General features: G+C 38.1%; 1 protein-coding gene across 4 annotated transcripts; it reads left to right on the forward strand.

Annotated features, from left to right (window-relative positions):
• Positions 1-1,331: 1,331 nt before the first annotated feature.
• MAPK9 (mitogen-activated protein kinase 9) lies at positions 1,332-27,677 on the forward strand. 4 transcript variants are annotated; one of them, XM_027643288.1, is made up of 12 exons: positions 1,332-1,401; positions 4,596-4,770; positions 9,333-9,462; positions 10,629-10,687; positions 11,603-11,741; positions 11,956-12,121; positions 13,077-13,148; positions 17,163-17,345; positions 17,861-17,985; positions 18,466-18,529; positions 19,873-19,944; positions 20,694-27,677. In XM_027643288.1, exons 2-12 carry the CDS (start codon positions 4,649-4,651, stop codon positions 20,834-20,836), a joined length of 1,275 nt encoding a protein of 424 aa, XP_027499089.1. In that variant the 5' UTR covers positions 1,332-1,401; positions 4,596-4,648; the 3' UTR covers positions 20,837-27,677. The 4 variants fall into 4 exon arrangements, with proteins under 4 accessions (XP_027499089.1, XP_027499090.1, XP_027499088.1 ...); XM_027643289.1 differs by lacking the exon at positions 13,077-13,148 and adding an exon at positions 13,380-13,451 and having other exon boundaries at positions 20,689-27,677; XM_027643287.1 differs by lacking the exon at positions 13,077-13,148 and adding an exon at positions 13,380-13,451.
• The last annotated feature ends 316 nt before the right edge of the window (positions 27,678-27,993 follow it).

The raw sequence follows: 27,993 nt of genomic DNA on the forward strand, positions 1-27,993 counted from the left end.
GCTACTCATGGTCACAAAGTTGCCTCCTTGGCCAAGAAAAAGTTGCCATAAACTTGCATTTAATATATAGTATCTAAACTCCAGATATTAGAATTTATATAAAAGAAACTCTAACACCCTATACTGGCACATAAGAGAATACTCAGTACATCTTCCAGCTAGGGATAAAGTTCCATTTATTAATATATACATTTGCAAAAGCACACTGTGCTAACTGTGAACTAACTTCCAGTAGGGAAGTTCTTATAAACCTCCAAATAAATAAGGGAGATACACAGATGAAGTCCTCTGCTCTTTAGTGTTCTTTTTTTTTTCCAAATGATCAGAAAGCATAATATTTAATTTTTCTACATTTTATTAACTAAAAACTTGACCAGTAAAAGTTTCTTTACGCTGTTCCTCTGCAGGCTGAGTTCTTAATGGAGTTGTTTGAATGCTTGTGTAGGTTAAGAGCTTGAGAGTATCACACTGGATTGTAATAGGAGCTACTTATTGGAAACTGGTATAGTACTTTTTATAACCACATAAAAGAGCTCAGATCATAAGGAAAAGCATAGTCCTAGTCTGACCTAGGTCCCAAGAACATGTAACTATGTATCTGACATGTTTTGGTAAGTAATGCAAAGACTCCTTTTACTCTCTGTCTAGAATTAGTATCCTCTTCATATTAAAAAGACTATAAAAATATTTTAAAAAACCATCAAGGAATACTGATGTCATCTAGTCTATATAATGCATTAAATTGACTTATTAAAAAAATTACAAGTGTGTTTTTCTAAAACCATCAGTTAGAATAGAAATCAGGGGAATTGAAGCTCTCACTAGTCCTGGGAGAGGTGGCAAATTGAGTTTATTTTTAGACAGCACCTGTTTTAAAAAACAAGCAGTCCTAGTGTCAAGGGGGGGGTGGCATGGTGAAGGGTGGAAAGGTCATGGTTTTTGAGTGGGGTTGAAAACCAACACATGTGACATCACTGTGCTGTGCTGCTTGGAGGGGTTCTTGATACAGGGGAGGTGTTTCCTTCATGAAGGACCTCTCCCTGCAGCTATGAGGAGCCACCAGCCACCAACCGGCCATGTCGTGGTGCTGCTGCTGTGAAGTGACGTCACAACCACAATGCCAAAATGACGTGTGTTGTGATGTCATGCCTGTCGATGACGTCACGCCGGGGGCGGGGCCGAGCTGCCCACCCTTCTCCACTGCGGTCCTTCGCCGCCCTCCCTTATATAGCGGGTGGTAGGTCCCGCCCCCGAGGCTCGATTGGCTGAGCTCCGCCGGCGGAGGATCGCGATTGGTCCGCGTCCCTGTCAGTCAGCAGGCGCGCCGTGCGGAGCGCCGTGCGGCCATTGTGGCCGGGGCAGCGGGAGGCGGCGGCCGCGGCCGGTGCCGCTCCGACCCAGGTGAGGGGGCGGCCGTGAGGGGCGGCGGGGCTGGAACCGGGGCGGGACGAGCCCTGGGGCGGCCGCAGCTTCACCCGCGAGCCCCGCCCGCCGTGGCGCGAGCACAGTCGGGGCGCCCCGCGGGCCGCTGCCCGGGCCCGGCCGCGCCGGAGGGACGCGGGGCAGCGGCGGGGCCGGGCCCTCCCTCCTGCCCCGAGCCCCCCGCGCTCCTCCGGGAGCCGCCTGCCCTCCCCCTGCTCCCCTCTCGCTCCGTGCCCGGTGCCCGGCGGCTCCCGGAGCCGGAAGGGTGGAGGGAGCGGGACCAGGGACTGCAGGTCCCGCTCGGTGCGGCCGGGGCGAGCCGGGGCTTTGGAGGCGAAGCAGTTCCTCAGTGGAAGTTTAAAGAAAGTCGTGGGAAAGCTGCTCTCTCTCGGTTCTTACATAAACAGCGAAATAGGTTACGGCACGTTTAAAGTTTTTCCCTCTTCCCACCAACTTGCCTTGGCAGAGCGCTGAGATGCGTGCGGTGTTTGCCTGCAGCGTGTGTAACAGCTGAGTGATGCCGTGAGAGGCAGTGGTAAAATCCTTGCTTGGTCGGTAGTGGTTTGGGTTGCTTAAAGAGGAAGGTCGACTTTTCCAAGAGCTGACAGCTACAGAGAACCTCTGAACTGCTGTAATCCCTTGGCATTACTCAGCGGCTGCCTTGTTACACTTTCGGTTTGTAACGGGCTGTTCCAGGGCTGTGAGTAGGGGAGTAGGAGGTAAATCTCTCTTGATTTGTGGTTGGACTCTTACCTGTTGATATACGTTCCTGTAAAGATTAAAAAAAGAGCCCAACACTCTTGGATGGTAGTCCTTAAAAAGGCACACCTGAATTTGAAGTGCATTTGCAAAGGTGGATAAGAGAATAGGGGGAGGTTTTCTGCACTAATGTGTATGTCTGAAATAATATTTGTCCTAATGCATCCGAGAAACTTGCAGCCCAAGTGAAAATTATGGAGGGGTACTTAGCATGGTGAATTGCTAAGGGTGTCAGAATACATAAAACTTGTGTGTTCTGATGCCTCGTTCCCTCTTTGGGTCTTGTCTAAATAGATATCTAAGTGATTTTTAAAACTTGGCTTCATGCAGGCAAGGATCCTAAAAGGGAGAATTTCTCTAGTTCAGGGTAATTTCATTTTCCTGAATTTTTTTTGTATCTCTTATAGACAAGTGTTTCATGAACCCCTGAAGACCTCAGGTACAGCATAGTTCTTGTGTAACAAACAGGCTGATAACCTGCAACTTGATACCCAGCTTATGCAAAATCTGTGCTTTTTTGGTTTTGTCTGTAAGTCCTTTCAGAGGGAGGATCTTGACCTTCCAGCTGTACCTTTCTTCCTGTAATGAAGATTCACTGAAAATACCATGGCTGCTCAGAGACTGTTTGTCAAAAAATTTGGTACTTCAGAGTCCATAGCTTTGATGTAGCAAAAAAGGTTGGAAAAAAGAGTGGGTTTTTTCCTGGGATGCACTAGGAAAGGCTGGGAGCACCTCTTAAGGCATCTCTTTGGTCTCATGTTGCTGTGAGCTGGCTGGAACTGCATCAGACTGCCCCTAAAATTATTGTGTAGGGGATGTAATTCTCTTCTTCCTTCCCCTTGTTACTACTGCAAGAGAGGCAGGAAGGTGGTAGCTCACATTTTCCCTTTGCTGGTCCTTTCTCCTCTGCTTTTTTCTTAAGCTACTAAGGGAAAATGCCAAGTAAACTGACTGTCCAAATTGCTGCTGGAGATGACCCAGTTGAATATCTGCTTCTTAAAATGCTGCATAGATTTTGAGAAACTGGAAGGTAAAAGGATCTCTAGACATTTCTTGAGAATGTCTGATTTTAAACTCTGTCTTTATTAGGACTTGTAGGTCTTCAACTAGTTTTATTGCAGATTCCTTGGAGTTCATCTACTGGCTTAAAACATGGAAAAGATGTTGCTTCCTCCTACGTGCACCGAGGAAGAGACAGGTCCAAATTCTAATTCTTGAAGCAACCCAAATTAATTTGTGTGGCTTTGTGCCCTTCTAGGGTGGGTGTCTGGGTTGCTCTTGAGGCTTTTCTGTTTTGCATTGGCTTACAAATGTTCTGTGGGACCAGTCAAAAGAGGGGGCTGAGCTGCTCTTTCTGTAGCTGAACCAGACCACACAGGACACAGCTGCTCTCATTTCCTGTTTCAAGGAACTCTTGCCTGTGCAAATCACTCCAGGCTCTAATGACACTATCTGTCACAGTGAATGCAAAATTAAAAATGGGAGAATTTGTTAGAGACTTCTTCAGTAATTACTGAGGTAATTTTCTTGTGAGGTTTGGAAGAGGGATGGAAGCCCAGGAAAACTGGCGGTCTGTGCTCTCGTTACTGTAGCACTTCAGAGCTAAAGAGGTTTAGTCCATTACTGTGCTCTCTGATGTAATTACTTACCTCTAATTCATCCCTGACAGATGGATATAACTTGTTCTCTATTGTGGCAGGAAAGTCTCCTCCAAACTGTGGCTCAGAACTGTAATTCTGTATCACTATAAGGACACAAAGTGCCAGCATAGGGGGTGTTATGGCGTGTGTAAGATGGGAGGGAGAATGTTTTGGGATAGCTCTGGATCAGGGAAGGGTTGCCTGGCAGAGCTGAGGAGGCAGAACCCCCCTTGGAATTTCCTACTGAACTAGGTTGAAAGGGATGTTGGAGAACCTGTTTTGCAGTTTTAATCAAGGTTTTTATTAAACCCCAGTTTCCTTCTGTCCACGGACTCCATGGATTTCTGCTGTTGCTTTCATCTGCATTCTCAGTGTTTGAAAAAAACATAATTTTTAATTTTCTTTTTTGTAATACAGAAATTAATACAGTCCTAGCACATAGTAGTAATTCTAAGTTATGGAGTAGCCTTCAAGGAGTAGAGAGTTGTTGGATTTGGGTGCTTTTGTTTGTTTTTACTGTTGTTTACTTAGCTTTTTGGTTTATAGACTGGAGTTTGAACATGGATTTCCTTAAAGCTGTGAAGGTTCTAATTGCTGTTTGTCTGCAAGTATTTTTCATTAGCAGTGGTAATACAAGAAACTGAAAGAATGTTTGTTTAATGGTGTGCTGTTGAAAAATTCATATGTATTAAAATATGTATAATATATTTTCCATCTTGTCTGCCTGAAAATTAGTGAGAAATTGAACATCTGTTTCTTTTCTTTTCCTTTAAGATCTTGAAAACTTCACCAGGCCCTGAAGAGAGGAAACTACATGACACTACACCATGACTGACAGTAAATGTGATAGCCAATTTTACAGTGTTCAAGTTGCAGATTCAACATTCACTGTACTGAAACGTTACCAGCAATTGAAGCCCATAGGATCAGGGGCACAGGGCATTGTTTGGTGAGTAATAAATACTTCCTTTAAATATAAAAAACTGTATTTCTGAAACAAAATTGTAATGCATTCCTCATAGAGGCACCAGAATGCAAATAGTGATGATAAATTCTCTTGCTACAGGGTTATGGATTAAATAAATTCTAAACCAATTGCTAGCTATAGTTCACTTACAAACCTCTTTTTTTGTTTTGTTTTTAGGGAAAATTAATGTAACTGCGTAAATTAAAACAGTCAACAAATTTATTCCTTTCTCATTAACCACTTTGTTTCTGTTTCTAGTTCTCCCACCCCCTTGCAGCTGTGATATTGCAGTGTAAGGTTTGACATTGCAGCCATGAAAGACTCTGGCTTTTACTCATTTCTTCATCACGGCCCCTCCTTTCTTCCCCCTCTTTTATTCCCGATCACTCCTGTCCATTTCTGGGAGCCATCAGTGCAGTGCCTTGCCCTTAACTGGCAGGATGAGGCAGATCAGTGGCATTGTCACTCCATGGGATGCTGTGTGAGGGGTTTGGGCTGACCAGCCCCTCCTGTCAGCCCAGCTTTGTGTCCAGCCTCCAGTGGCCCAGGACGTGAGAGCCATTAGGCTGATCCTGAACCTTAGTCTCTTGTGTGGCACCACACCTCTGGGCCAGCTAAAGGTAAACACTTTCAAATGTTCTTTAGACTGCAGCAATCCATTCTGCACAACATGGTTCCAGCCCAGCTTTTGTCGGGCAAAACTTACTTGGTAACAGCAGGAATGTTTATTGATGCGGTTTTTAATTCCAAGTGCAGGGGAACAAACAGATGCACTCAGGAACTCTCTGATATTGAACTTAATCACAACACATGGTGGGCTGTTCGTGCTTTAAATCCAGCCTGCAGTTTGTCTTCATCTATGAAATCTGCAGAATAACTGTGATGACTCATGTATTGTGAACAACTCCTTCTGCAGCACCTGCCCATGTCATCCTGCCCTTTTCATACACATCATAAGTTATATAAGTGGGAAAACAGTGCATTTTTGGTGAGAACATGCCTTTATTTTTAGGTTATTTAGATACCCCTATTGCCCTGCTAATAGGTGAAAAATAAACCAAATGAGAACACCATATTTCATTCTTCTTCAGTGGGTTGAGTGGTGAGGGGACATGCATCCTAGATCCTGGTCATTAGTGTTTGGGTAAGATTTAGTGTAGTGCTGACATTTTCCAGCTGTAAATGTTCTCAGAGTTATGCTTGTTTTAGAGGGCGTGCAGGAATTTAGGGTGGTTGTAAACTTCTCTCTTTTCATTAGAAGCAGTGCATTTGTAAACGAAATTACTTCAGCTAGGACTCTGCTTCAAAATGAAGTTCAGGTAGTGTTAAGGTCAATGTTTTGGGAGGAAGAAGGAATGATTTGATTTATTGACTTGTTTTGAAACTACTTGATTTATGAAGCAGCAGAGTGAAACATGGTGTAAAACATTCATCTTCCTGTGAAATACTTCAAGTTAAAGAGGATACAGAATCTTAATTTCTCCTAAAATCTCTTATAGTACACAAGGGAAAGAAACAAAATACTAGAATGTAAAATGTGGAAAACTCAGTGTAAGATGAGTGCTATCCTGCCATGTTTGGCTGGAAAATTTGTCAAGTCATTAGTGTGATGTGATGCTTTTTTTTTATCATCCAGTGTTTAACAAAAAAACCAGAAAAAGTGTTTCTGGAGTTTTGTGTCTGGATTTCATTTCTTCTGTGAGAAATTTTTAACACCACGTGTGTCACTTCAGCTAGGAGAGGTCTAAATTTGGGGGTTTTTTTCCCCCAAAATGTTAATGGGAAACTCCATTCTTATTGCTTCTGTGAAGTTTTATCTTTGGTATTAAAATGTAGGAAAATATGTATTTTTGAGAACACATGCTTAGGAAAAATGGTAAATGAGAGCTCTAGGAAGGTGAAAAAGTAACTCAGTGTTATGTAGAGGGTATTTCTAGCTCACTGTAAAAACAGATTAGGAGAAAAATTGGATATATGTTTTGTATTTTATATACAAAATACACATACATATAACTCACTGCACTTCTTTGTTCTGAAGTATTCATCCATTTGAAGTCTTGTAATCTATTTTAAACTGAAAAATTAGGTACACAGTCATTCTTTTGAAATAGTTTTTGTCTTCAACTTCCTGATGCTTTTTTTTTTTCCTTTCTTGTCCTTGATTTCCTACATTTTCTAGTGAATCCGATTTTTCTGTCCCAGCAAATTTCTTTTGTCCTGCAATGCAGCAAACCCACGATCTTATAAATAGCACAGCTTTGACTGTGTTGGTAACTTCACTTACAGTTGCACTTGGAGAAACAGTTAAGTTTGTTACTTTTTGGAAAACTACCACAAGTGCCCTGAAGACCTAGTTACAGTTTACTGGAATCACATTGGAATTACTGTTGTGTGGTGGGGTAGACACTGAGATTCTTCTCTGATATCAAGCAATGAAATAATTTGTAGATGTTTTGTTAGCAGCCAAGGTGATAATTGGGTAGACTTTGGCAAATCTGCTGTTTTAAACAGTTGCCATGATGAAAAAGTCTTGAATTCAAATGAGCAGGGATGGGGAAAGAAATTTAACACCAATTACACCCATGATTTTTTTGGTGTATTTATGTAAAATGATGTGATATTTAGAAGTGGGGTCCTGGTGGCAATAAAGATTATTTTCTGTCTTATTTAATTTACCAAGGGGAAAAAATTAATGCTCACATAGTTTTTTATCAATTTTTTTTTTTTTTTACCTCTACCAGTGTGGTTTTATTTCTTCCTCTTGGATTATGCAGGTATCAGACAGCTGTGGTTTTTCTTCTTTTTTTTTAATCTCCAAAATCAGAGGTTCAGTGGAGTTCTTCATATGTGCTCAGACTGAGGCTTGACATACACCTGATTTGTCAGATCACAGAGGGACACTTCCCCTAAAATTGCTCCTCTGTCCACTGCTGGCCTGTGATTGCCACCTAATTTGTGCAGACCCTGTTGGTTACTGATCTGATAGTAATTCTCAGATATAGTCAATAACATATGAAAGTCATTAAACATCAAAGTCATTAACATATAACTCCCCTAATTTATATATAACATCTTTTGGGTGAAGGGAATACTGAAACATCAATGCTTTCATACTTGGGAGGAAAATCATTTCTCCAACTGTCTGGCCAGTTGCCTTCCTCCCACTGTGTGTTTTCTTTTGCACAGACATAAAGGCTTTAAATCTCAAAGCAATTCTGGCACTGAATAGTGACTTATGCATTTCACAGAGCTAAGCTGAAATAAATACTGGCAGGTCTTTGGTGCAAGTGGCACATTGGTTCACATTTGGGACGTGTAATTTGGGGCATGGCTCCAAGAAAACACAATATCTCATGTGTGAGCTCTGCTTTGTGGTGGGGCTTTTTCCAGGAGGGAGGGGAAGCAGTGACTTTGTGCTGGTAAACTTGCTATAATTTGAGTATTGTTGTTGTCGCAGGGGAGCTGTAATTTCTGTAGGAGCACTATTGTGTGATGGTCCTTTTTAATTCTGGTGTTGTGTGTGCCACGATGAGGTAGGAAAGGAGCTCACAAAGAGCTTAAATGTGCTTGGAAAATATGTGATTGAGAATTCTTTCCTACCCTATGAAAGTAACATTAAATGGAAATAGAGCAATGTGGGAATCCTTATTTAAAACTGGAACTATTTAAAGACTGGAACTCCTGAGTAGCATGTGCTGTGAATTCATGTATATTTTGCCAAATAGTCTATGTGTAAAAAATGAAAAATATTCCTACTTTCGTCTTGTTCTCCTTATACAGATTATTTAGCCTTAGATTCTTATAACTATTAGAGCAAGTTTACACTTTGACCTCAAACTGCAGAGGGAAGGGACAATCAAAACTGAAAAATAGGATAAAATTTATGGTAATGTTCAATTTTAAACCCTCGTATTGCTCCCTTCAGTCCAAGTTTTCCATATTTCTTCAATGGATTTTTTTTTTCCCCTCCAAAAGCAGATGATGAAGGTAATTTTCTGCTAGGCACTACAATTTTCTATCATTGTAAACTATCCACAGAAAGGAGAATATTGATGCCTGCAGAAGGGATCGTAGAGACATGGTTGTGACTCTCCTTTAGCAAAGAGAAATATCTACTGCAAATACTAAATGGTTGTCAGTCAGCAAAAGTGTCCAAAAATATTCCAAATATACAGACTAGGCAATTGAAATGCTTCTTGATTTCAAATAAGCCTAAAATATTTTTAGATCTTGCAATTTTGAATGTGAGTCTTGAGTCAGCAGATTCAGTCTAAAGACAGAAAGGAGAGCAGGAAGACTTCTGATGAATGTCAGCACCTTCTGTTTGACCTATTTGTATTTATTAAAGGCTGTGTAGTTTTTAAAAGCTGTGTAGTTTTTAAAGGATGTTTGTTTTCTGAATTAGAATTAGATGAAGTTAGTACAAGCAGGTTAGTGGGTATGCTTTGTCTCGCCTCTTGATTTCTTTCCTCACTCCTGCCTCCCTTTTGCCCCCTCCTTTCCCTCAAACAGACTTCAACTTGTTTGTCTTTGAACACTTCCAGTGCTGCCTTTGATACAGTCCTTGGAATCAATGTTGCTGTGAAGAAGCTGAGTCGTCCTTTTCAGAACCAAACCCACGCCAAAAGGGCCTACAGAGAGCTCGTTCTTTTAAAATGCGTCAATCACAAAAATGTAAGTTGGCCTTTGTATTTCTCTCCCTCAGTTACTGTCACTTGTCAGAAAAGCTCTGGGTTTGCTCTCTCACTTGTTGTTAGTAACCAAAGTAATGGTAAAATAGTGAAGGACCGCAGAGATTTGCTGTTCTCTACGATGTGTGGTTAAGTTTTTGGGTGAGCTGTTCGGGCTGTGCAGTGCCAGGGGGAGGAGGGTTTTGCTCTGGTGTTGGTATAGGTTGCCATCAGTGTCAGCTTTACAGAGCTGGCCTTGCTCTATTCCATATCCCTTTTTAAGTTTTACTGCAGCAAAGCTTATTTAGCAGTGGGATGGTTTGGAGATTTGACCCTTGTAACTGCATTGTAGTTAAATCTTCTGAGCTTAGGCAAGATTTTTATTAAATACAGTGTTTAACTGATGGGGTTTGCAGAGGTGCAGCCCTGTCTAACAATTTATTGATAAACAAAAGGGAAATACTATGGCCAACACTTGTGAATTTTAAAGTCTGTGAACCTTCTAAAATAAGCCGTGATGTCAATAATTCAGTTTTCAAGTGCAAGAATATAAATTTATGTGACTGCTATGTTCTGCTACTAACATGGACTAGAAACATTGCTGATCATTGAAGCAGTGCAGTCAGGTCTCAAACTTTCTGGAATAATTAGCCTTTCAGGGTTGATTTTTAAGTAAGCTTTTGGTGAAGCCCAGATGTAGCAGAATGAAAGCAAGGTGGTTTTTAAGGAGGGCAGTACAGTAATTTTAGCAGTTCTGGAAATAGTACATCATAATCTAAGTTTAATGGGATGGCGTGGGGCACCTCTGTGCACGTGGTGTTGGACAGCCTTGGCTAAAATTCCTTGCACAACATGTGATTAAAATAAGAGATTATTATTTATGGGGGAAAAAAATGGCACTGGGGAGGGAAATAGAAAATGTCTTATAACTTTAAAAAAAAAAAAGGATGACTTTTTTCTGTCTTGGCTTCTTTGGCACACATGCTGCAGTTTGGAACTGTTTCTGAATTGGCAGTTTTTCAGCATATGTGAATTAACTGCAGCCAAGTAACGTTCAAATTGTATACAGTAACAGTGTGCACTTGATTTTTGGATAGTAACTTCTGTAATAGTGGAGTTTTATGTGAATTAAAGCAGAGATTTCTTCTAATGTTTGTTTTTATTTTATAGATAATTAGTTTATTGAATGTGTTTACACCACAGAAGTCACTAGAAGAATTTCAGGATGTGTAAGTACTAGATTTAATTTTCTCTGATAAATACTGGCCTAAGCACTGGAGGTGTATTTCCAGTATCCTACAGACTTCATGCCTTGAAAATCAAGGGTAGCTAAAAGCTGAAGTGGGAAATAAAAAAAAGGATATTTACCTTTTATTCATCTGTCTGCCATACTTTGCTGCTTGTATCTGGTTTGTTTGCATGGTCCTTCAGGTACAGGGATCACCTCAGGATAATTACTTGGTCTGGATAACCTGAGAGCATTTTTTTTGCTGTACCAATCACATCAGCACAACAGTATTATTGGCCTCAATTAAGAACTGAATATATTTCTTTTTTATTCAAGCTGTGTCAATTGGTCTAGGAAGGATTCCTGGCCATTTGATTGGTGGGATATTCCTGTAGGTTCCAGGGAATATGCTGTTATGGTTTGTGTGAATGGGCTTCCTGAGTAAATGAGGGAGTGTGTGTCTCAGGTGGGTGAGCAGATGATACTTTAACTTGAAAATTATTCGATGATTCTTAGTTTTTACTGTGCTTATCCCAATTTTCTTATTAATGTTTTAGATTAAAATACAGTGAAAGGGAGCATTTACATTGCAATATCTGCAATCTCTGCATCAACTTCAGTCAGTCGTAGCTTTTCATGCTGCATGAAGTCATAATTATTCTTTGTGTTACTGTTTGTAAAACTAGTGGAATTTTACTGTCTTGTGATGGACTATTCAACACTTAATTTTTCAGTAGACTATTTGAATAGATAATTTAATTTTGTAACTGGTCATGCATGGACTTTTTTGATCATTAACCTTTTTGACACCTATGTTAGCAAAGTAGTGAACTTTATTAAACATCTCTTATGCTAAGCTTAAACCTCATATGAGAAGACTTGAGTTTCCTTAATGCTTTCTTTTCTTGTGCTTTAGATATTTGGTTATGGAGCTGATGGATGCAAATTTGTGCCAGGTTATTCATATGGAATTGGATCATGAAAGAATGTCCTATCTACTTTACCAAATGCTTTGTGGTATCAAGCATCTCCACTCAGCTGGTATCATCCACAGAGTAGGTAGTAGTAGATCATTAACAATACTCTTTGTGAACACAGTTGTGAAACAGGGAGGAAGGGAAGGGGTTGTATAAAGAAGCAGATACACCAGAGCAGGAAAATGCAGTCGTTAGTAAAGTGAATTTTTGGCTTATATTGACTGTGGAGGGTGTGTGTGTGTGTATTACTCTGAATGTTAATCCTTCCTTAACTGGAGTAATTTCTTGTTAGGATTTGAAACCCAGCAACATAGTAGTAAAATCAGATTGTACCCTAAAAATCCTTGATTTTGGACTGGCAAGAACAGCATGTACTAACTTTATGATGACTCCATATGTAGTAACACGGTATTACAGAGCACCAGAGGTTATCCTTGGAATGGGATATAAGGAGAATGGTAAGTTGCTGGAGGAATGCTTTAAATCTTCTGTCTAAAGCATGTCTCTCTTGGAACATAACTTTGAAAGGAGGAGGGAGGGCTGGTTTCCCCTGTCGTGTCTGATTGTGGTATTGGAAGTAACAAAAAAATTACACTGTAATAATTTTGGGGACTATAACAGTTTGCTGTTCTGTGTGCCTTTCTGCATTTAACAGATGCTGCTCCCTCTCCCCTGCTATTGTTTATAGCTTTTCATGTGTTCACTTATTATCTTTTTGCCATTTTTTTATTCTCCAAAGACCTCTTGAGACACTTGATTCTGACTGATCTTAAACCTCCCCCCCAAAACCATCATTATATAAATAATAAACCCTTTAATCAATATGATTTTCTTCTGATGCATTTACATTTGACAGTGTCCCCCTTTACCTCTTTGATTATTAAAATCTGCTGCAGATCCCTTCATAAAACATGTCTTATATTCTCTTAAGTTTGCATAGCACTCAAACAGCCTGTGTGTTGTGTTATTAAACCCAACACAGCTATAATATATTGAATACTGAGCCAACAAAATTGTTGTCAGGGAAATTTTTGCATTTTTGCTTTATTGGGGGTTTTACCTGCTGATTTTTACTGGTGGTGGACTTGCATGTTAGTGAATCTTTTTGCTTTCTCACAAGGGCTTGGGGATACCATGGGGTTTGTATACATGTAATTTTGGCCATGTAAAACAAGGGACCTTGATTGGGCCCTTGGTAATGGAAAAAAACACTTTAATTAATGCACAAGGCAGCTTGTCATACAGGAAGTGCTGATGTGGATCAGAACTTTAGTAAAGGCTGTTCTGGTTGGGACAGAAATAAATTGTCTGCAGGACTGTAGGAATAAAGGGTGAGCTTACAAATAAGTAATTGTGGTGTTTTAAAAAAAATCTCTTTAATCTTTTGTCCCTGTTGCACCTAACATGTGCTAGTGGATATCTGGTCTGTTGGGTGCATTATGGCAGAAATGGTGCTCCATAAAGTCCTGTTCCCAGGAAGAGATTGTATCCTTCTTCACAGTCGTTTCACAGGTGGAAACACTGATTACATTTTACAAAACGCTCATAACAAAATTTAGGAACAGTCAGTTGGTGTTGATATGATTGAAAATTCACGTGAGCAGTTTGGTTTTCCACATTGTTGTGTTTTATTGTAGATGCATAGATGGTTTTGTTTGTTTTCCTCGCTTTTGTTCATGATACTTCATAATTTGATCATTTCACTTTTATTTTCAGTTGATATCTGGTCAGTTGGGTGCATCATGGGAGAATTGGTGAAAGGTTGTGTGATATTCCAAGGCACTGATCGTATCCTTCCCTAGTCATCCCTGAATCCCATTCCACTTCCAACAGAGACACAATTATTTTGATCTGTATAAGTATAAAAGCATAAACAGTATTTTCAATAACATGTTGTAATAGATCCGCTGTACTATTTGAAATTAGTGTCATTAACCAAATTATTGAGCTTTCCATTTTATTTTCTTAGTAGACTATATTTAATGTAACTTGCAGTAGTTGAATCCATGGAATATATGTTAAAAGCTTTGGCTTTTGTAGTTTAAAAAAGGGTACAGTTAGGTTTAAAAAACAGAAAATATACTTACTGCTTTTTTTGCTCTTGTTCATTGTAGATAAGTGTTATAAGCAAAAGCCTACAAAGTTACTTTTTACTGTGCATGGATTTTGCTTACTATTTGTTCAAATAGTAGACTAATTTTGTTTATTGCACAATTTTTTGAGTTTCAATCAGATTTTTTTCCCTCTTTATTAGTGCTTGCTGGGCAAAGGTGTACCAATGGCAAGCACACTGCATGAGATCTTTTTTTATTCCTATTATTTAATACAAAAAGAAAAGCTTTCTTTCTGGAGGTTTTTTGTTTCATTTTACGAAAATTTGATTTTGGGCTTATTTTTTCTACAAGATAATGTTTTAAAATATTTCCCTAGAAACAAAAAACATTTGACTCGTTATCAAGTTCCAGTTATAAAAACTGAAGGAAAATCGATTTTGTCCTTTATAGGTAATCTCTTATAAAATACTAATGTTGTAGGACCAAACAGTCAAAATTGATCAGTCAATAAATAGAATCCAGCCAACAAAATCAAACCACAATTGTCAGTTGTGGCTGTGGGTCTCATGTAGCTCCTTGTGCTCCAAGTTTTTGAAGGAAGTATAATATTTTTGTTCATCAGCAAGAAGCAGTTGAGTCCACCACTAAAAATATCAAGAACCTGTTCACAGGTACCTACATATCTTATAGAGGAGGACTTCCAATTGTGATGCTAAATTTCATGACACTAATCTCCAGCAGTTGATCATGCATTATTGAGTAGTACCAATGATTAATTGTTAAATAAGTCCTTTTTTTTTTTCCTACCTTTCTTCCTTTCTATACTTATTATTTTACCTTTTGAAGCCTTCAGACCAACCTAACACAATTCTTCATGTATGTTATGTGTCTTTCACCTGCATGTTATTAGCATGGGCTATTTCAATTTATTCATGAATAAATTAAGGAAATTTTGTGCATTATTTTTGAACAAGTTACCATTTTTGATTCCCTCGGGGTCACTGAAGCTCCACCAATCTGTGTTTCAAGGGATCTTTTCCCCTAGTATGGAAGTGCATAGCTGTGTTTACAGGGATTTTTGCTTCTTGTAAGAGTTTCAGCTTTCTTTAATGTGAAATACTGACAACTCTTTGTGTTGTTGAAGCTTTTTGAGGTTTTGTTTGTTTGTTTTCAAGTTAAATTTTAAAATGTGTCAGTCTTTGGAGATATAGAGGATGGAGCCAAATTCAGCACAATTTTCCAGTGCTATGCCCTTGACTATCTTCAGGAAAACTTACCCTTAGACTCAGTAATTTGTCTTTTCCCAGATGGCAGCTGGGGATTTCTGGGATACTTGCAGCAGTGCTCTGGGTGGAATGAAATGCTCTGCGTTGCCAGGGTGATGGAGGCACAGAACCTGCTCCTGACTGGAGCTGTGGAGGCCTGAGAGACTGGAAAGGAGAAATGCAGGAAAACCAGGCAAGATACCTAAGGTGAAATAATGGAAAAATGTGGCAGCACCAGAGTGTGTTTAATGCTCTTGCTGCCCACGTGGTGAAGGAAACTAATTACCTGACTGATGAAAAAAGCATTAGGAGTGTTCAGGCTGTCTTGGGAGAAGTCATGCTTTACTGTGATTGTAAGAAAGACTCTGTTTTCAACTTCTTTTCTTCCAGAGTCCCCCAGAAATAGACAAATATACTTGGCATGGCTTAAACTGCTGGTTACTTTTGACTCTGAAGTCACTGGAATGGGAAGGGTGATTTTGTCATTCAGGGCTTGCTCTGGCTGCTTTAGCCTGAAATCCCTCATGGGTTTCTGATAAGAGGTTTGTCTTATTTCAAGTCCATCCTATATTAAGAATTTTTTTTTGACTTTCACCATCTGTAAAGCACTTTGAAACAGTCCAGCTGAAATACTGTTTTTTGCCAGTTTTTACCTCTAAATTGAATAGGTCATTAAGTTTTCTGCCCTCCCCCCAGTGCTCTGAGACCTCAATAGACTGGACTCTAATTTGATTACCTGATTAACCAGGCTGCTGTTACTCAAAAGAAAAACATCTTCTTGAATCTGGATTGGTGGAGATCTCACAAAAATCAGTTTCTTGGCCAGGAACAAAATTTCCTTATATATGTCAATATTCTTTGTCTGTGCTTTGTTTTAGCATGAGAGTTAACAATATTCACTTCTTAATTTTGATTTTAATAACAACTTTTCCATTGGAATGCATTCAATAAGTAAAATTTTCAATCTTTGTATCAGAAGTCTAAATCCAAAGTCTTAGCATTAAACAATGACAATACATATATTCCTAATTATATTTTTGGCACACTAATTACAATAAAAGCACCTCAGTGTTTTTTAAATACATCTTAATTCAAAGTACAGCATACTTGTTGTTTTGTTGCATAATCTGTCTATGAGAATAGATAGGTTGAAGTGCTAGATTATGAATTTAGCTATAAATGTTTGTGAGGTCAGTGAATAGGCTCAGCTGGAATTGCACATTCTTTTTATGAGGAGAAACTCTAAAGTATAAATCAGAGTAGACTTAAATATCAGGAATATTAATGCAGTGTCTTCTTGGTGTGATAAAAGAGCTTTGTTACCCCAAGTTCAGAGCAGGCTCTGGTGTTGTTGTCTGGGGGAAATTGCTTCACTTGAAGGAGGGAGAAGGGACAGCCCTGAAGAAACATGAGGCACAATTTCAACTTGTGATTTGTAAATGCTATTCCTCTGAGATATTTAAATTTTGGATTTAAGAACAGAGTAATCTGTGAGTATTACCATGGTTGATACACTTCAAAAAAAACCCAACCTGCTAAAAACCTACAGGAATCTGGATTTGCTGTTCAGAACTCCTCTGAACCTTTTCTGATGTTGAAAAAACCCACAAAAACAACAAACAAAAAAACCCCCAACCAACCACAAAAAACCCCACCCAACCATCCAATCAGCCCTGCCACCAAATGCTACAACCCAAAGCTTAATTTCCTTAGGAGACAGGCAGAAAATTCCTTTCTTTGGATGGGATCTATTTGTGCTTTAGGGGTTTTTGTGTATTTTTCCCTACCTTCACATGGCACTTCAGAAGATTACACAGCAGCCTTACTTTTTTGTCCTTAGAGTTGTTTTGCTGTGGATACAATTGCCAAATAAAGCTTCTTTTGGACTCCAAAAAAGTATTGCTTTCAATACTAGCCAATAGATAATAATTAGGAGGAGACAGCTAAGCATAATATATTGTGCAGCACCTCCAGCCTGTCCTTCAGATTAAAATCTGAATCTTTTTTTTTGTCAGTGTAACTTTTTGCATGGCAGCTCAGGATACTGCCAGTGCTAGAATGAAGTTCACATTTATGTCCTTTGTTCAAGTTTTCACTAACTTTTCAGATTTTGTAAGTGCTATTTTTGTATAGTGCAGACTTCAAATCCTTCAGCTGATTTTCCTAAAGATCTGGTGCAGATATTGATCAATGGAATAAAGTTATTGAACAGTTAGGAACACCATCAGCAGAATTCATGAAGAAACTGCAGCCTACAGTGAGGAATTATGTAGAAAACAGGCCAAAATATCCTGGTATTAAATTTGAAGAGCTCTTCCCAGACTGGATATTTCCATCAGAATCTGATCGTGACAAGTTAAAAAGTAAGGCGAGTTTTTTCTCTCTTTTTTTTTTTTCAGGATGTTATTTACACCTAAGTTAAAAACCTAATATAAAATGTTTATTGCAGTAGGTGTCAACATTACAAGCTGCATACCTTTGTGTTTCTTTCATTTATGACAAGTTCTGGAATCTTAATAGCAGTTACTCAATACAGACTATATCCCCATCCCCAGGATTCTGTTTAATTCCCTTAATTTTAATTCATTGAATAATGTCTGTCACTTCATGTTCTCCTAAAGCAACACTTGTTATGGAGGTTATTGCTGATTATCTTTCTCTAACTGCTGTGTGCATACAGCTCATGTTGGCTTTAATTTGACTTCAGATAATTACTGAGAAAATGAAAAAAAAACCCAGCCCACCTTATTATATTCTCTAGACCAGAAGGGAAATCTGTTACTGTGCATGTCCTGTGTTCCCAGTATTTATTTCCTGTGCCAGACATTAAACTCTACAGCTCTTTTACATGTGTGTTCTTTTCACCTTTATTTTCTAGCCAGCCAAGCAAGAGATTTATTGTCAAAAATGCTTGTAGTAGATCCAGACAAGAGAATTTCTGTAGATGAAGCCTTACGTCATCCTTATATTACTGTCTGGTATGATCCAGCTGAAGCAGAAGCTGTAAGTTTGCAATTAAAATAAATTTTTAAGATACCAGTTTAATAACTTGAAAAAAATACCTTTAATTTTAATCAAGAGCATGCTTTGAACTCCTTCACTGGAAAGCAGAAGTCACATATAAAGCCTTCAGATCAACATTGAAAATGGTTGTTGGTATTTCCATTTACTTCACAGAAAGAGGTGCCTTTTTGGTGGCAATCCAGGGCAGTTTGAAACAGGGACTTGCTCTAAGGCCCTACAAAGCCTTAAAATGAGTTTATTTTAGTTGATGCTTTTTAACAGCCTTTCAGTGGGAGACAGGACTTAAAAGCAAATTCTGGAGTTGTAAAATGAATGTGTCATTGAGGTATAGAGAATAAACTGCCTACAGTGAAGGTAACAAAATGCTGAAAAAGTTGTCATTTTTACATTTTTTTAGTTCTGACTGGGTGTGTTAACCTGATGCAGTAGACACAACATAGACTTTTCTTTTCTTTGTAGCCTCCACCTCAAATCTATGATGCACAGTTGGAAGAAAGAGAACATGCAATTGAAGAATGGAAAGGTAAGAACTGAGCATGTCAAATTACATTTATTGTAATATCTTGTGTTATTAATGTGTGGCCCCCAGTACACATGTGCTGGATTGTGTAACTGAGGGGAACCCACTGTTCCAAATAAGCAGCACTGCCTGTGGCAACAGGAAAAGAAATCAATAATGGAAACATGTTCTGTGTGGTGTAAATACATAGATAGGTGTGTATATGTTCATTTATACATGTAACATTTTAAGTCTGGTTAACAAAAAGCCGCATTTTCTTTTTTTTCTTCCCTTTTTGTTATTCTTAAGTGTTTGTAATCTATATAGCTTTTTCCTTGATAGAGAATTCTCTGAAAAAAACCCCATGCCTCTTCTCAGTGTGCATTATTTAAGCCACATCTCTTGTCAATATTTACTAGTTCATTTGTTCTATAAGTCTTAAATAGCAGAAGAGTTCTTTGGTGTGGGTTTGTTTTTCCTCTGATTGCTCGTTTATTGACCAACTAGGTTAAACTGTTGACTTAAACAAAAGAAAAGACAGCACTGTGGTATTGAAATCAATTCCACCTTATAGTTTTAGTCAAAAACATTAAATGGTGAGGCAATTCAAATTTTAAACATCTGCCATCACAAGACCAAGGGTTATAGACATCCTTGATGACTACTTTGAAAGCTGCTTGCTTTTGTAAAACAGCTTTATAGATTTCAGATATTGATTCTGGCTTATATAGACATATATTATCCTTAGGGCCAGCACAGGTAGGCACACTTCAAATTATCTTTGATTACTGCAAGGTAGAAAATTAAATGGATCAGCTAAATCTAATTGAATGCATTTGTAAACATTGTTACCCAGAATTATAAAGGTCTTAATCTATTTAGATATTGTTACTCTTGGTTACATTAAGACTATGGGTACATACACAAGCTTCTGTAATTTAAGTTACAGCTCTGATTTTATTGTTGTTGTTTAGGTGCCTGTAACCTGAGTTATCCTTGATTAGTAAACCAGGGGTTTAGTGGAGTATTTTAACTGTTTACCCTACTTCAAAATCTCCAGGCTTTCCTCAATACATCCACAGAGATTGTTCTTCAAGAATAGAGATGTTTGTGTATGGCTTTCTTATCAAAGTAAAATATCAATAGGGGTTTTAAATAAAATCAGATTTTTAAATCCAAACCTGTAGAATTTTCTTAAAATTGCTGTAGGCCTTTAAAAATAAAGAGGGAAAATAAATATCTCTACAGGCAGACCCTTAACCATTTCCTTTTACCTTGATACATATGTGAATTATATACAAATCCTTTGTGTTCTTACAGTGATTTTTTCTGTCTCTTCTCTCTTTCCCTCCCGCCCTTCTCATAAGAATTAATATACAAAGAAGTTATGGATTGGGAAGAAAGGAGCAAGAATGGTGTGGTAAAAGATCAGCCCTCAGGTTAGTCATTGTTTCAGTAGTTCTCCTGTAACTGTCACACACAGTGCTGACCTGTGGCACTGGGAAATTAAGAAATCCTGCTTAATAATCCAGGTAGGCAAAATTTTGTTGTTTAGGACTCTTGAGACTGGTTTGCCTTTGGAGACCTATGTGCTCTAGCTTTTAATTGTTGTGAACTCGTAGGAAAACTTGAGTAGTGTTGTGTGTCCTGTTGCCTGAGCTGCCTTCTCCCCAAAGGGCTCAGCCCTCACATGAAATAATGGGTACTGTGTTATATCACCTGGTGCACAGGTAACTTTTATGTTGGTTCTGCAGGAACCCCTTCCATGCAGGGTTAAACAGCATTAGGGCTCCTTTAGAGCAGTTAATAGTGCAAAGTATTTATGCCAATGATTGAATCCTTGATATTTGCTGCTGTTCTCAAAGGTCAGTGATTAGAATATTGTGCTGTCTTTAATAACTTATATCTGTTAGATTTCTTGGCACTCAGGTCACTTTTCACACTATACGTTGTTAGTTTTCGTTCCCCTTCTTCCACAGGAAGGGAGAAAAAATAAAAATCTCTTAAAGGTCACCTCAGCTTTTGAGTGCTAGGGCCCTTAGTGCTTGCTTTTCCACTCTTTATTAATTTCTTGATTTCCTAAGGATTTCTGTGGGGAAAGAGCTGCTCGGAGCCCAGAACTGTGCTTATTTGTGTCTGCAATATTATCTTGCCTCAGATTTTATTATGTTTGGTTTTCTTAGCACAGATGCAGCAGTGAATAGCAACACCAGTCCTTCCCAGTCATCATCTATCAATGACATTTCATCCATGTCAACAGAGCAAACCTTGGCCTCAGACACAGACAGCAGCCTCGATGCCTTGACAGGACCCCTCGAAGGATGTCGATGATCAGCTGTGATTGCAGACCTGACTTTGGGAAAAAAAAAAAAAAGCTCTTGTTTCCATTGGGCCTGAATTGCTTGTAAGTTAATGGAACCAAGTAGAAAAACTCCATGTTCTGCATGTTCTGCTAAAGTAATGCCTGTTTTTTTTACTCAGTTGTTATGAAATTGCCTGCTTAATGTTGTAGAATGAAAGCAAATCAATGTCTAAAGAAAAAAAAATTTGAATTTAGACACTATTATAGGCTTTTCTTTGTTTCAGCCTATTTCAGGTGAGCAGTTACAATAGGCCTTTAGCCAATAACTCCTCTTCAGTGGCTTCATCAGTCTTCAGTCCCCACTGGCAGGCTTCTGTGACACAGTGGTTGTTTACATTTTAGTACAGCATTGCTCATTAATAGGTTTCTTGAATGTATAATCTCTAGGAAAGGTTGTTTTAATGTGTGACTGTGGCAATTTGCTTTATTTAACTGGAGTGTTGTATGTAAGTGTGAGCTCCCATGTTGAACACTCTCAATTCTACCTTTAAAGGGCACTCATTCTTCCACTTAGCACTTTTTTTTTTTTTTATTGAGCCCTTTCTATCTTCCCTTTCCAACTGCTCCATCTTCTTGTTGAAGAGATAAATGTGAAGTTTGAAGAATACAGCCATTACTTTGTGTTTCACTTATGTGTCTTGTAAGTTCTTCAGTTTTTTTAATGTGGATGGAAGATACAGTGGCTTAAATAAATCTGGAGGAAGGATGAGTGAGTTTTCTGTGCAGCAGTGCCTGTTTGGAAGAGGAGAGTGTGCTAAAATATTCTGTATTTTCTAGCTTGTGATACTGGTCCTTTAAAAGCATAAACAGAGAAGGAAATAATATCTGTGATGCTCTTCATTCACTGCAAACTCTGATAAAAGGAGAGATGAATTGGAGAGACTTGCAGCCTGAAAAAGCTGCATAAATATTTTCCATTTTTTTAATGGGTCCACTCTATCTATCAAGTAATTAAAAGAAATAAAAATACCGTAGTTTTGAGTCACTTGTAAATTAAGTATTTAGTTAAGAGAGCTCAGCTCTGTTCTCGCCTTAGGGAAACCTCTCTATTTGTACTGGGGAAGGAAATCATATTTAATACATGTTTTCTAAATACAGTGTCAGAGAAGAGGAGGAGGTTGTTTGCTGTTTCAATTCAGACTTATCAATACAGTTTTCAGAATCAGATAACAGAAACTTTGCCTGTTACATTGCACAATCTGTTGAATTAGTAAATGTGTTTGCAGTAGAGTAGGGCTTGAATTTGCTTTATGACACACCCTTGTGAGTTTGTGCACGTTCACTTTGGAGTGCCCAGGTGTGACATTTTGCTAAAGGGGCTTGTGTGTGCATGTGTGTGACTAAACTATAGAAGTGTAAGAGTAATAAGAGATGTACAGGATGAGGTAAAACACCACTTTCTTAAAGGCACTATATTTAGCAATCAATCCAGATACTCTTGACTTGAATATATAAATAGAACTTGTAAAATATACTGGCCCAGACAGCCACTGCATTACTGACATATTTCTCTTGTAAAAGAAAGTTATGCATTGTTCCTGACCTTATGATTAGGAAAGCAGCACTTTCTCCTTATGCAAATGCTGCTTTTATATTAAAATTGTACCCCTTTTTAATAGCTTAATTTGCTGTAGCAAAAAGATTAAGGTTTTACTGCCCCAGAAGGTTAAAAGAAATAAAACTTAAGAAAGTAGTTAATATTAACTTCAGACTTGCCATCTGGAATCTCTAATTTTTAAAATTCTATTTAATTGAATGGTAGGATATTGGGGCTTGGATTTTTTCTTATTGTTTGGTTTTAAACCTACGGATAACTTAATTTTATCTCTGGATACTGACAGTATATGTGAAGTATTTTTAGTGCATTTTTGTCACTGGAAAAACATTTAAAAATACCTATTTACCATATAGCAGAACAGTACAAGTTGTGTTCTTTTGCATCTTTTTTTTTTTTTTTTTTGGTCCCTGTTATTTGTGTGAGTTAAAATTACTGAAGACACCTGTTCACAATGAACATGAGTGATTCATTATGGAAGTCATCTATTGGATTTCAGTTTTCAAGACTTACAGATTGTTCAAGTGAAGTTGTACTGTGCTGTGTTCATTTTGACACTTGGAGCTTTAGAAGACTTCACAAAGATTTATTTCTTTTTCTTCTTGTGTTTGGATATTTGTTTGGGTATTTTAGTTTTTCCTTTTGGACTTGGGCTGCTCAGAACAACAGGGGGTTGGACCAGATGACCTCCAGGTCTCTTCCAACCTAAATTATTCTGTGATTCAAATTGTCTTTTAATGCTTTTAACACAACTGTACTATCTCCATGATTTAAACTGGTATCTGACCTTCTCCTAGTACATACTGTTAGCTTGGGTATGTACTCTTAGAACAAAAAAAAAAAACAAACCAGCCCTGAGATTAACTGAGTTTATTTGTAAATCTTGCAGGAAATGCTGTCTCATACCTTATTTTTTTAATGTCTTCTTGCTGTGGCGTACATTGAAGTTTTAGAATGTCACAGAATGCCTTTGAAACATGCATGAAATGTCTGTGAATATTGTGGATTTTGATTCCAGGTTAATTCAAAACCCAGTTGCAAATGCACATCGAGCTCCAGAGGGCAAATCTGCAGGTGATACTCACACAAACCCGTGCAGAGTAGGTGCATGCTGCACTTCCCAGGCTACTCCAGGGTGCATGTGTAGGCTCTAAATGCCCTGCATGCAGCTTCTCTACGTGTCTCTGTGCTCCTGGCTGCAGAGGAAATCCAGTGCCACACTTGTGAAATGGTTGTCAGTGCCATGAGAATCCTCACTGATGGAAAGCAAAATGCAGTGTAACTTGGCAGGGGTTTATAAATTTAGAGAGTTTGGTGTGCAATACAATCACTTGTGTTCCTAATACTAAAAAATCATGTGTGTAAAGTGATGCAATTGACCATTTTTTTGCACTTTGGCATTTATAAATATTTATATGTATTTAAAGATTAAGAATGTGTGTGTATACATATATATTAAGGAAACTGCTCAGTTTTGTAAACATGAATGTTACTTTCCTTTGAGAGGCTTTGTATAGTGTTAACACTACTGCAGTACACAATTTAAGGAATATGACTAAAATAAGTGGTGGTCAACATAGATACAATCTGTAATCTTAACTGCTCACCTGAAAATGAGAGGGATCTATGGCTGTCAATCAGATATTTTACCAGAAACATGTCAAATATATGAACACTGAGTAGCTGAATGGCATTGCAGAAATGGAGTATGTTTTAAACAGTTCATTTCATCTGTGCTCATATCATTTTTCCTCAAAAAAAAAACCCTTAGAAAGGGAAGCTTGGTGTTTTACAATCTGGGTAAGCAGCCTGTAAGTGTGCTTTGAGGAAATACAGTGATATGACAAGTGTTGGTTTTTATTGAAAAAGACAAGAAATGAATGTCAAAATTAAGGCTTTGTCTGCATGGATAATACAAACTGAACTAGTCTAAGGGCTGGAAACTACTGTTTGCAAACAGCCTTTGAGGTTTTGTAATGTTTCCAGTAAGAGTTTGTGTTTTCTTGTCAAAATAATGAAAAACTCAACCTTAGCTAGAAATTAACTGGTTGGTTGGGGTGTTTCCCAAGCTGTTAGGAACCAGAGGGCTCTTGACTTTTTTTACATCCTAACAGAGCATACATGTTTATTCAAAATCGATTAAAAGAAAAACAAAAAGTGATTCCATACGTTTAATTTTTCTTTCTTAAAGGAAGGACCTTAAATGCTAAATCGGTTTCCTTAAAATTATAATTTTATGGACGAAGTAGGATTTAGACATTTAAATACAGCTGACATACAGAGTCTCCAAGAGCTGGGTGGGTGACCCTTGTGTTGTCAGAAGGGCCACCCTCCAGCTGGGTGTGGGGTTGAAGTGCAGACAAATGTTTGTGACCGTGATGCTGTCGGGGAGTGCGGGGTCAGTCCTGCAGCGATCCAGCGTGGGGGGGAACTGCTGAACAGCCCTTGTCTGTATATTCTACACATGTCACATGGATTCTAGCAGGGCTTGATGCTAAACCTAGTGATGCCATATACTGGGAACCAAATTCTTTCGTAGGGTGTAATTCCTGCTCAAAACTGGTTTTGATCCAGGGCCACCTGCACCCAGATGCAGAATTTGGACTTGAGTTTCTACGGATGAATCGAATGATTTCTTTGCTTTTCCAGAGTGTCTTTGATTATTTTTTTTGACTATTTTTTTAACATGTCGAAATATGACAGAAAAAGTGTATTCTGTCTCGTTATTTTACATTTTTTAGTTTGTCTATTACATGAGTGACAGTGATGTTCTCAAAGCTTATTACACAACTTATCAAATGAGGTTTGTTTTTTGCCCACTCTGCATGCTAAAAATGTCTGGAGCTAAACTAATGTTTTAAGTAAACCATCTTTTCTCATGTTAGTTTTGGAGGAAAGTGGAGAGATAACCATTGTTTCTGTTTGTGTTCTATAAAATAACTATTTTTGTAGCTAAACTTTCAGTTGTTGGATTTCAATCCCACAGTGTTGCTCTGTGGATATAAATTTACCTGGGTCCGCTATTTCAAACAGTACATGTATAACAAGTCCAGCCTAAAATTAAACTAATAAAATGCAATCTTTTGCAATTTGTTGTTGAAAACATAGCAAATCATTTTGGTCCAAGAATTCAAAACAAAATGGAGAAAATACATTTAACTATTTAAGTTTATTCCTTGATGCTGCTGCTTATTTTTTGAAAAGGTGCTTGCAGTTTTGCACAAAAAGAAATCAACTTTATAAATTGCTGGGTTTGAAGCACTTTAGGATTCTTCTAAACACAACCAGTATATCATGTAAAAAGGAATGACATAACATGTTTAATGTGCTTAAATTTTGGTTGCCATCTTTGCTATTCTGATCCATTTGATCAGTGTATTTCTTTAAGCCTGTTTTCAGAGATTTGAAATCAGACTTTTTTTTTTTTTTTTTTATGGGCTGAAATTTAGCACATGGTAAGAGATGGATTGAGAAATATCCTGCAACTGGGTGACTTGATCAGCAGTGTGAATACCTGGCCATCTATTTGATAGAGACACAACAAAGACACAGCAATGTCTGTTCCTATAGCAGGGTCAGCTGGCTGTGAGCACTAGGATTCTTTTTATAAACAAAAAAACCTGTTTCTGAACTTTTGCCTATGCATCATGAAGTAGTTGTATGTGCTGTGGTAAGGCCAGAGCATCTGCTCTGTGGGACTCCACGGCAGCAGATGCTCTGTGAGCACCACAGGAAGACACTGTCCCTGCTCTAAAATACTCATCCCAAGCCCTGATATTTTCTGGGGTGTCCTTAAGCCTCTTTGTTTCCCAGGCTGGGTCTGTAGCTCATCTCTCCGTAGCTCCCTGGGATAACAAAAGCAGAGGAGAAAGGAATCAGGCATGAAGAGAATTTGGTGTTTGTTACTGATCACAGAGCTCCTCAGTGCCCGAGAGCATTTGCTGTTGTCTTGTCTTCTGATGGGGAAAAACTTTTTTTGAAAAAACCCAAGTTGTGTCACGAGCTTTTCTATGAATTCAGATGCTTAAATTGGTGCTAATTTTTTAAAAGAAAATGTAACAGATGGTTAGCAGTGTATTTGTCTGTTTTTGATACCTATATTTTCTTAACTGGTGGCAAGCCAAACTTTATAAAATGACTAATGTGCATTTTCAGCTTCATCAGATTCCCAGATTTTCCTGAAGTAAAGTGTTTTATCTTCCATGGTAGCTACTGCTTCTTTGGAGCTTTCAGGTGTTTTATACACTAATAAAATGAACACAATTAGAACAGACAGCAATACCAAACTATCCTTTTCTTTAAATCACATGTTGTGGTTCCCCAGGTGGTTTTAGCAGTTTAGTGTGATCAAGATGCCTAATTAAGAGCAAACCAGAGATACCTGTGTGCAGTTAACTCAGTGCAGTGAAGCCTTATCTGGTTGTTAAGATAATTTATAAAGATTATACAAATCTTCATCTATTTTAAAGAGGGAATAACAAGTAGAAATCATTAACTGTTTTTGTACAAATTAAAATGTTAATTCTAGAGAATATATTCTTTAGTGTACGCCAGAACACGTGCTATTAAAGAGTATAGTAGGCTCATTGAGTGATTTATTATCAAATCCACTTTTATCCAATAAATTAAAACAAACCCCCTTCAAAACTTAGTTGTTTGAGAATTTCTTTTGTAATGCCTTCAAGTTTAACTCCCCTCGGAATCTGTTGTTGTTTTGGTCCTCTTTCCCACCTTCTGTTTACCAAATGTCACAAAAAGTAGCATCAAGCCCTATCCCCTGTTACAGTGTTCTGATTTTATGGCCTTAATATTAGTTGCAGTATGGTATGTAATTTCAGAAGAAAAATGTGCTTTGAAGTCTAATTCTATAGATACATGTGGCCTCTTCTGCCTATGAAATTAGGCTTTGATTGTCATATCTCATTCTCGATGCTTGTGCAATAGGAACATGTTCCTCTCAATGCAGTGGCTATTCTGTCTGATGCTGGACTTTGTTTTTAGGATGACTAGAAACTTTTTTGCCTTCTTTTTTTTTTTTTTTTATGGACAGCAGTCATGCTTCCTTGGTTTTTTGGACTGATACTCTTTAGGAAATTAGAATTTCATAAGGAAAACTGTCAATAACTAGTTCTGTAGTTCTAGTTAAAGCCTTGTTCTGAAGCTTTTTTTGTTGTTTTTTTTCTTTCTAAAAATCTTATCGTAAAACAGTACTAAAGCCACTGTAAAATGACAAATAAATATGTATACCTAAAAGATTTGAGCAGTCTGTCTTATTTGCTGTAGCAATGTTTTCTTTTTCTTGATTCTTCCTGTGTTGTAGAATGTTTTCTGTAAACAAAATTATATATGTTAGATGTATAGATCAGTTCTCTCAAAACATGATATTTCAGTTACCACTTCAGCTTCCAGTTAGCCAAAAAATAAATGTTGGCATGAAAAATGAATGAAGAAAAGCTTTAAGAGATTGGTTGGAGCAGCTTTTTCCTGATCAGCTGGAACATTTGGACACGTTAACAACATTTGGTTTTACTGCCAAGTGTGCTTTGAAACTTGATTGGGGGGTTCTTTGTT

The sequence above is a fragment of the Corapipo altera genome, unplaced genomic scaffold (genome assembly GCF_003945725.1).
Source record: "Corapipo altera isolate COAL_440 unplaced genomic scaffold, ASM394572v1 75, whole genome shotgun sequence".
Classification (NCBI taxonomy): Eukaryota; Metazoa; Chordata; class Aves; order Passeriformes; family Pipridae; genus Corapipo; species Corapipo altera.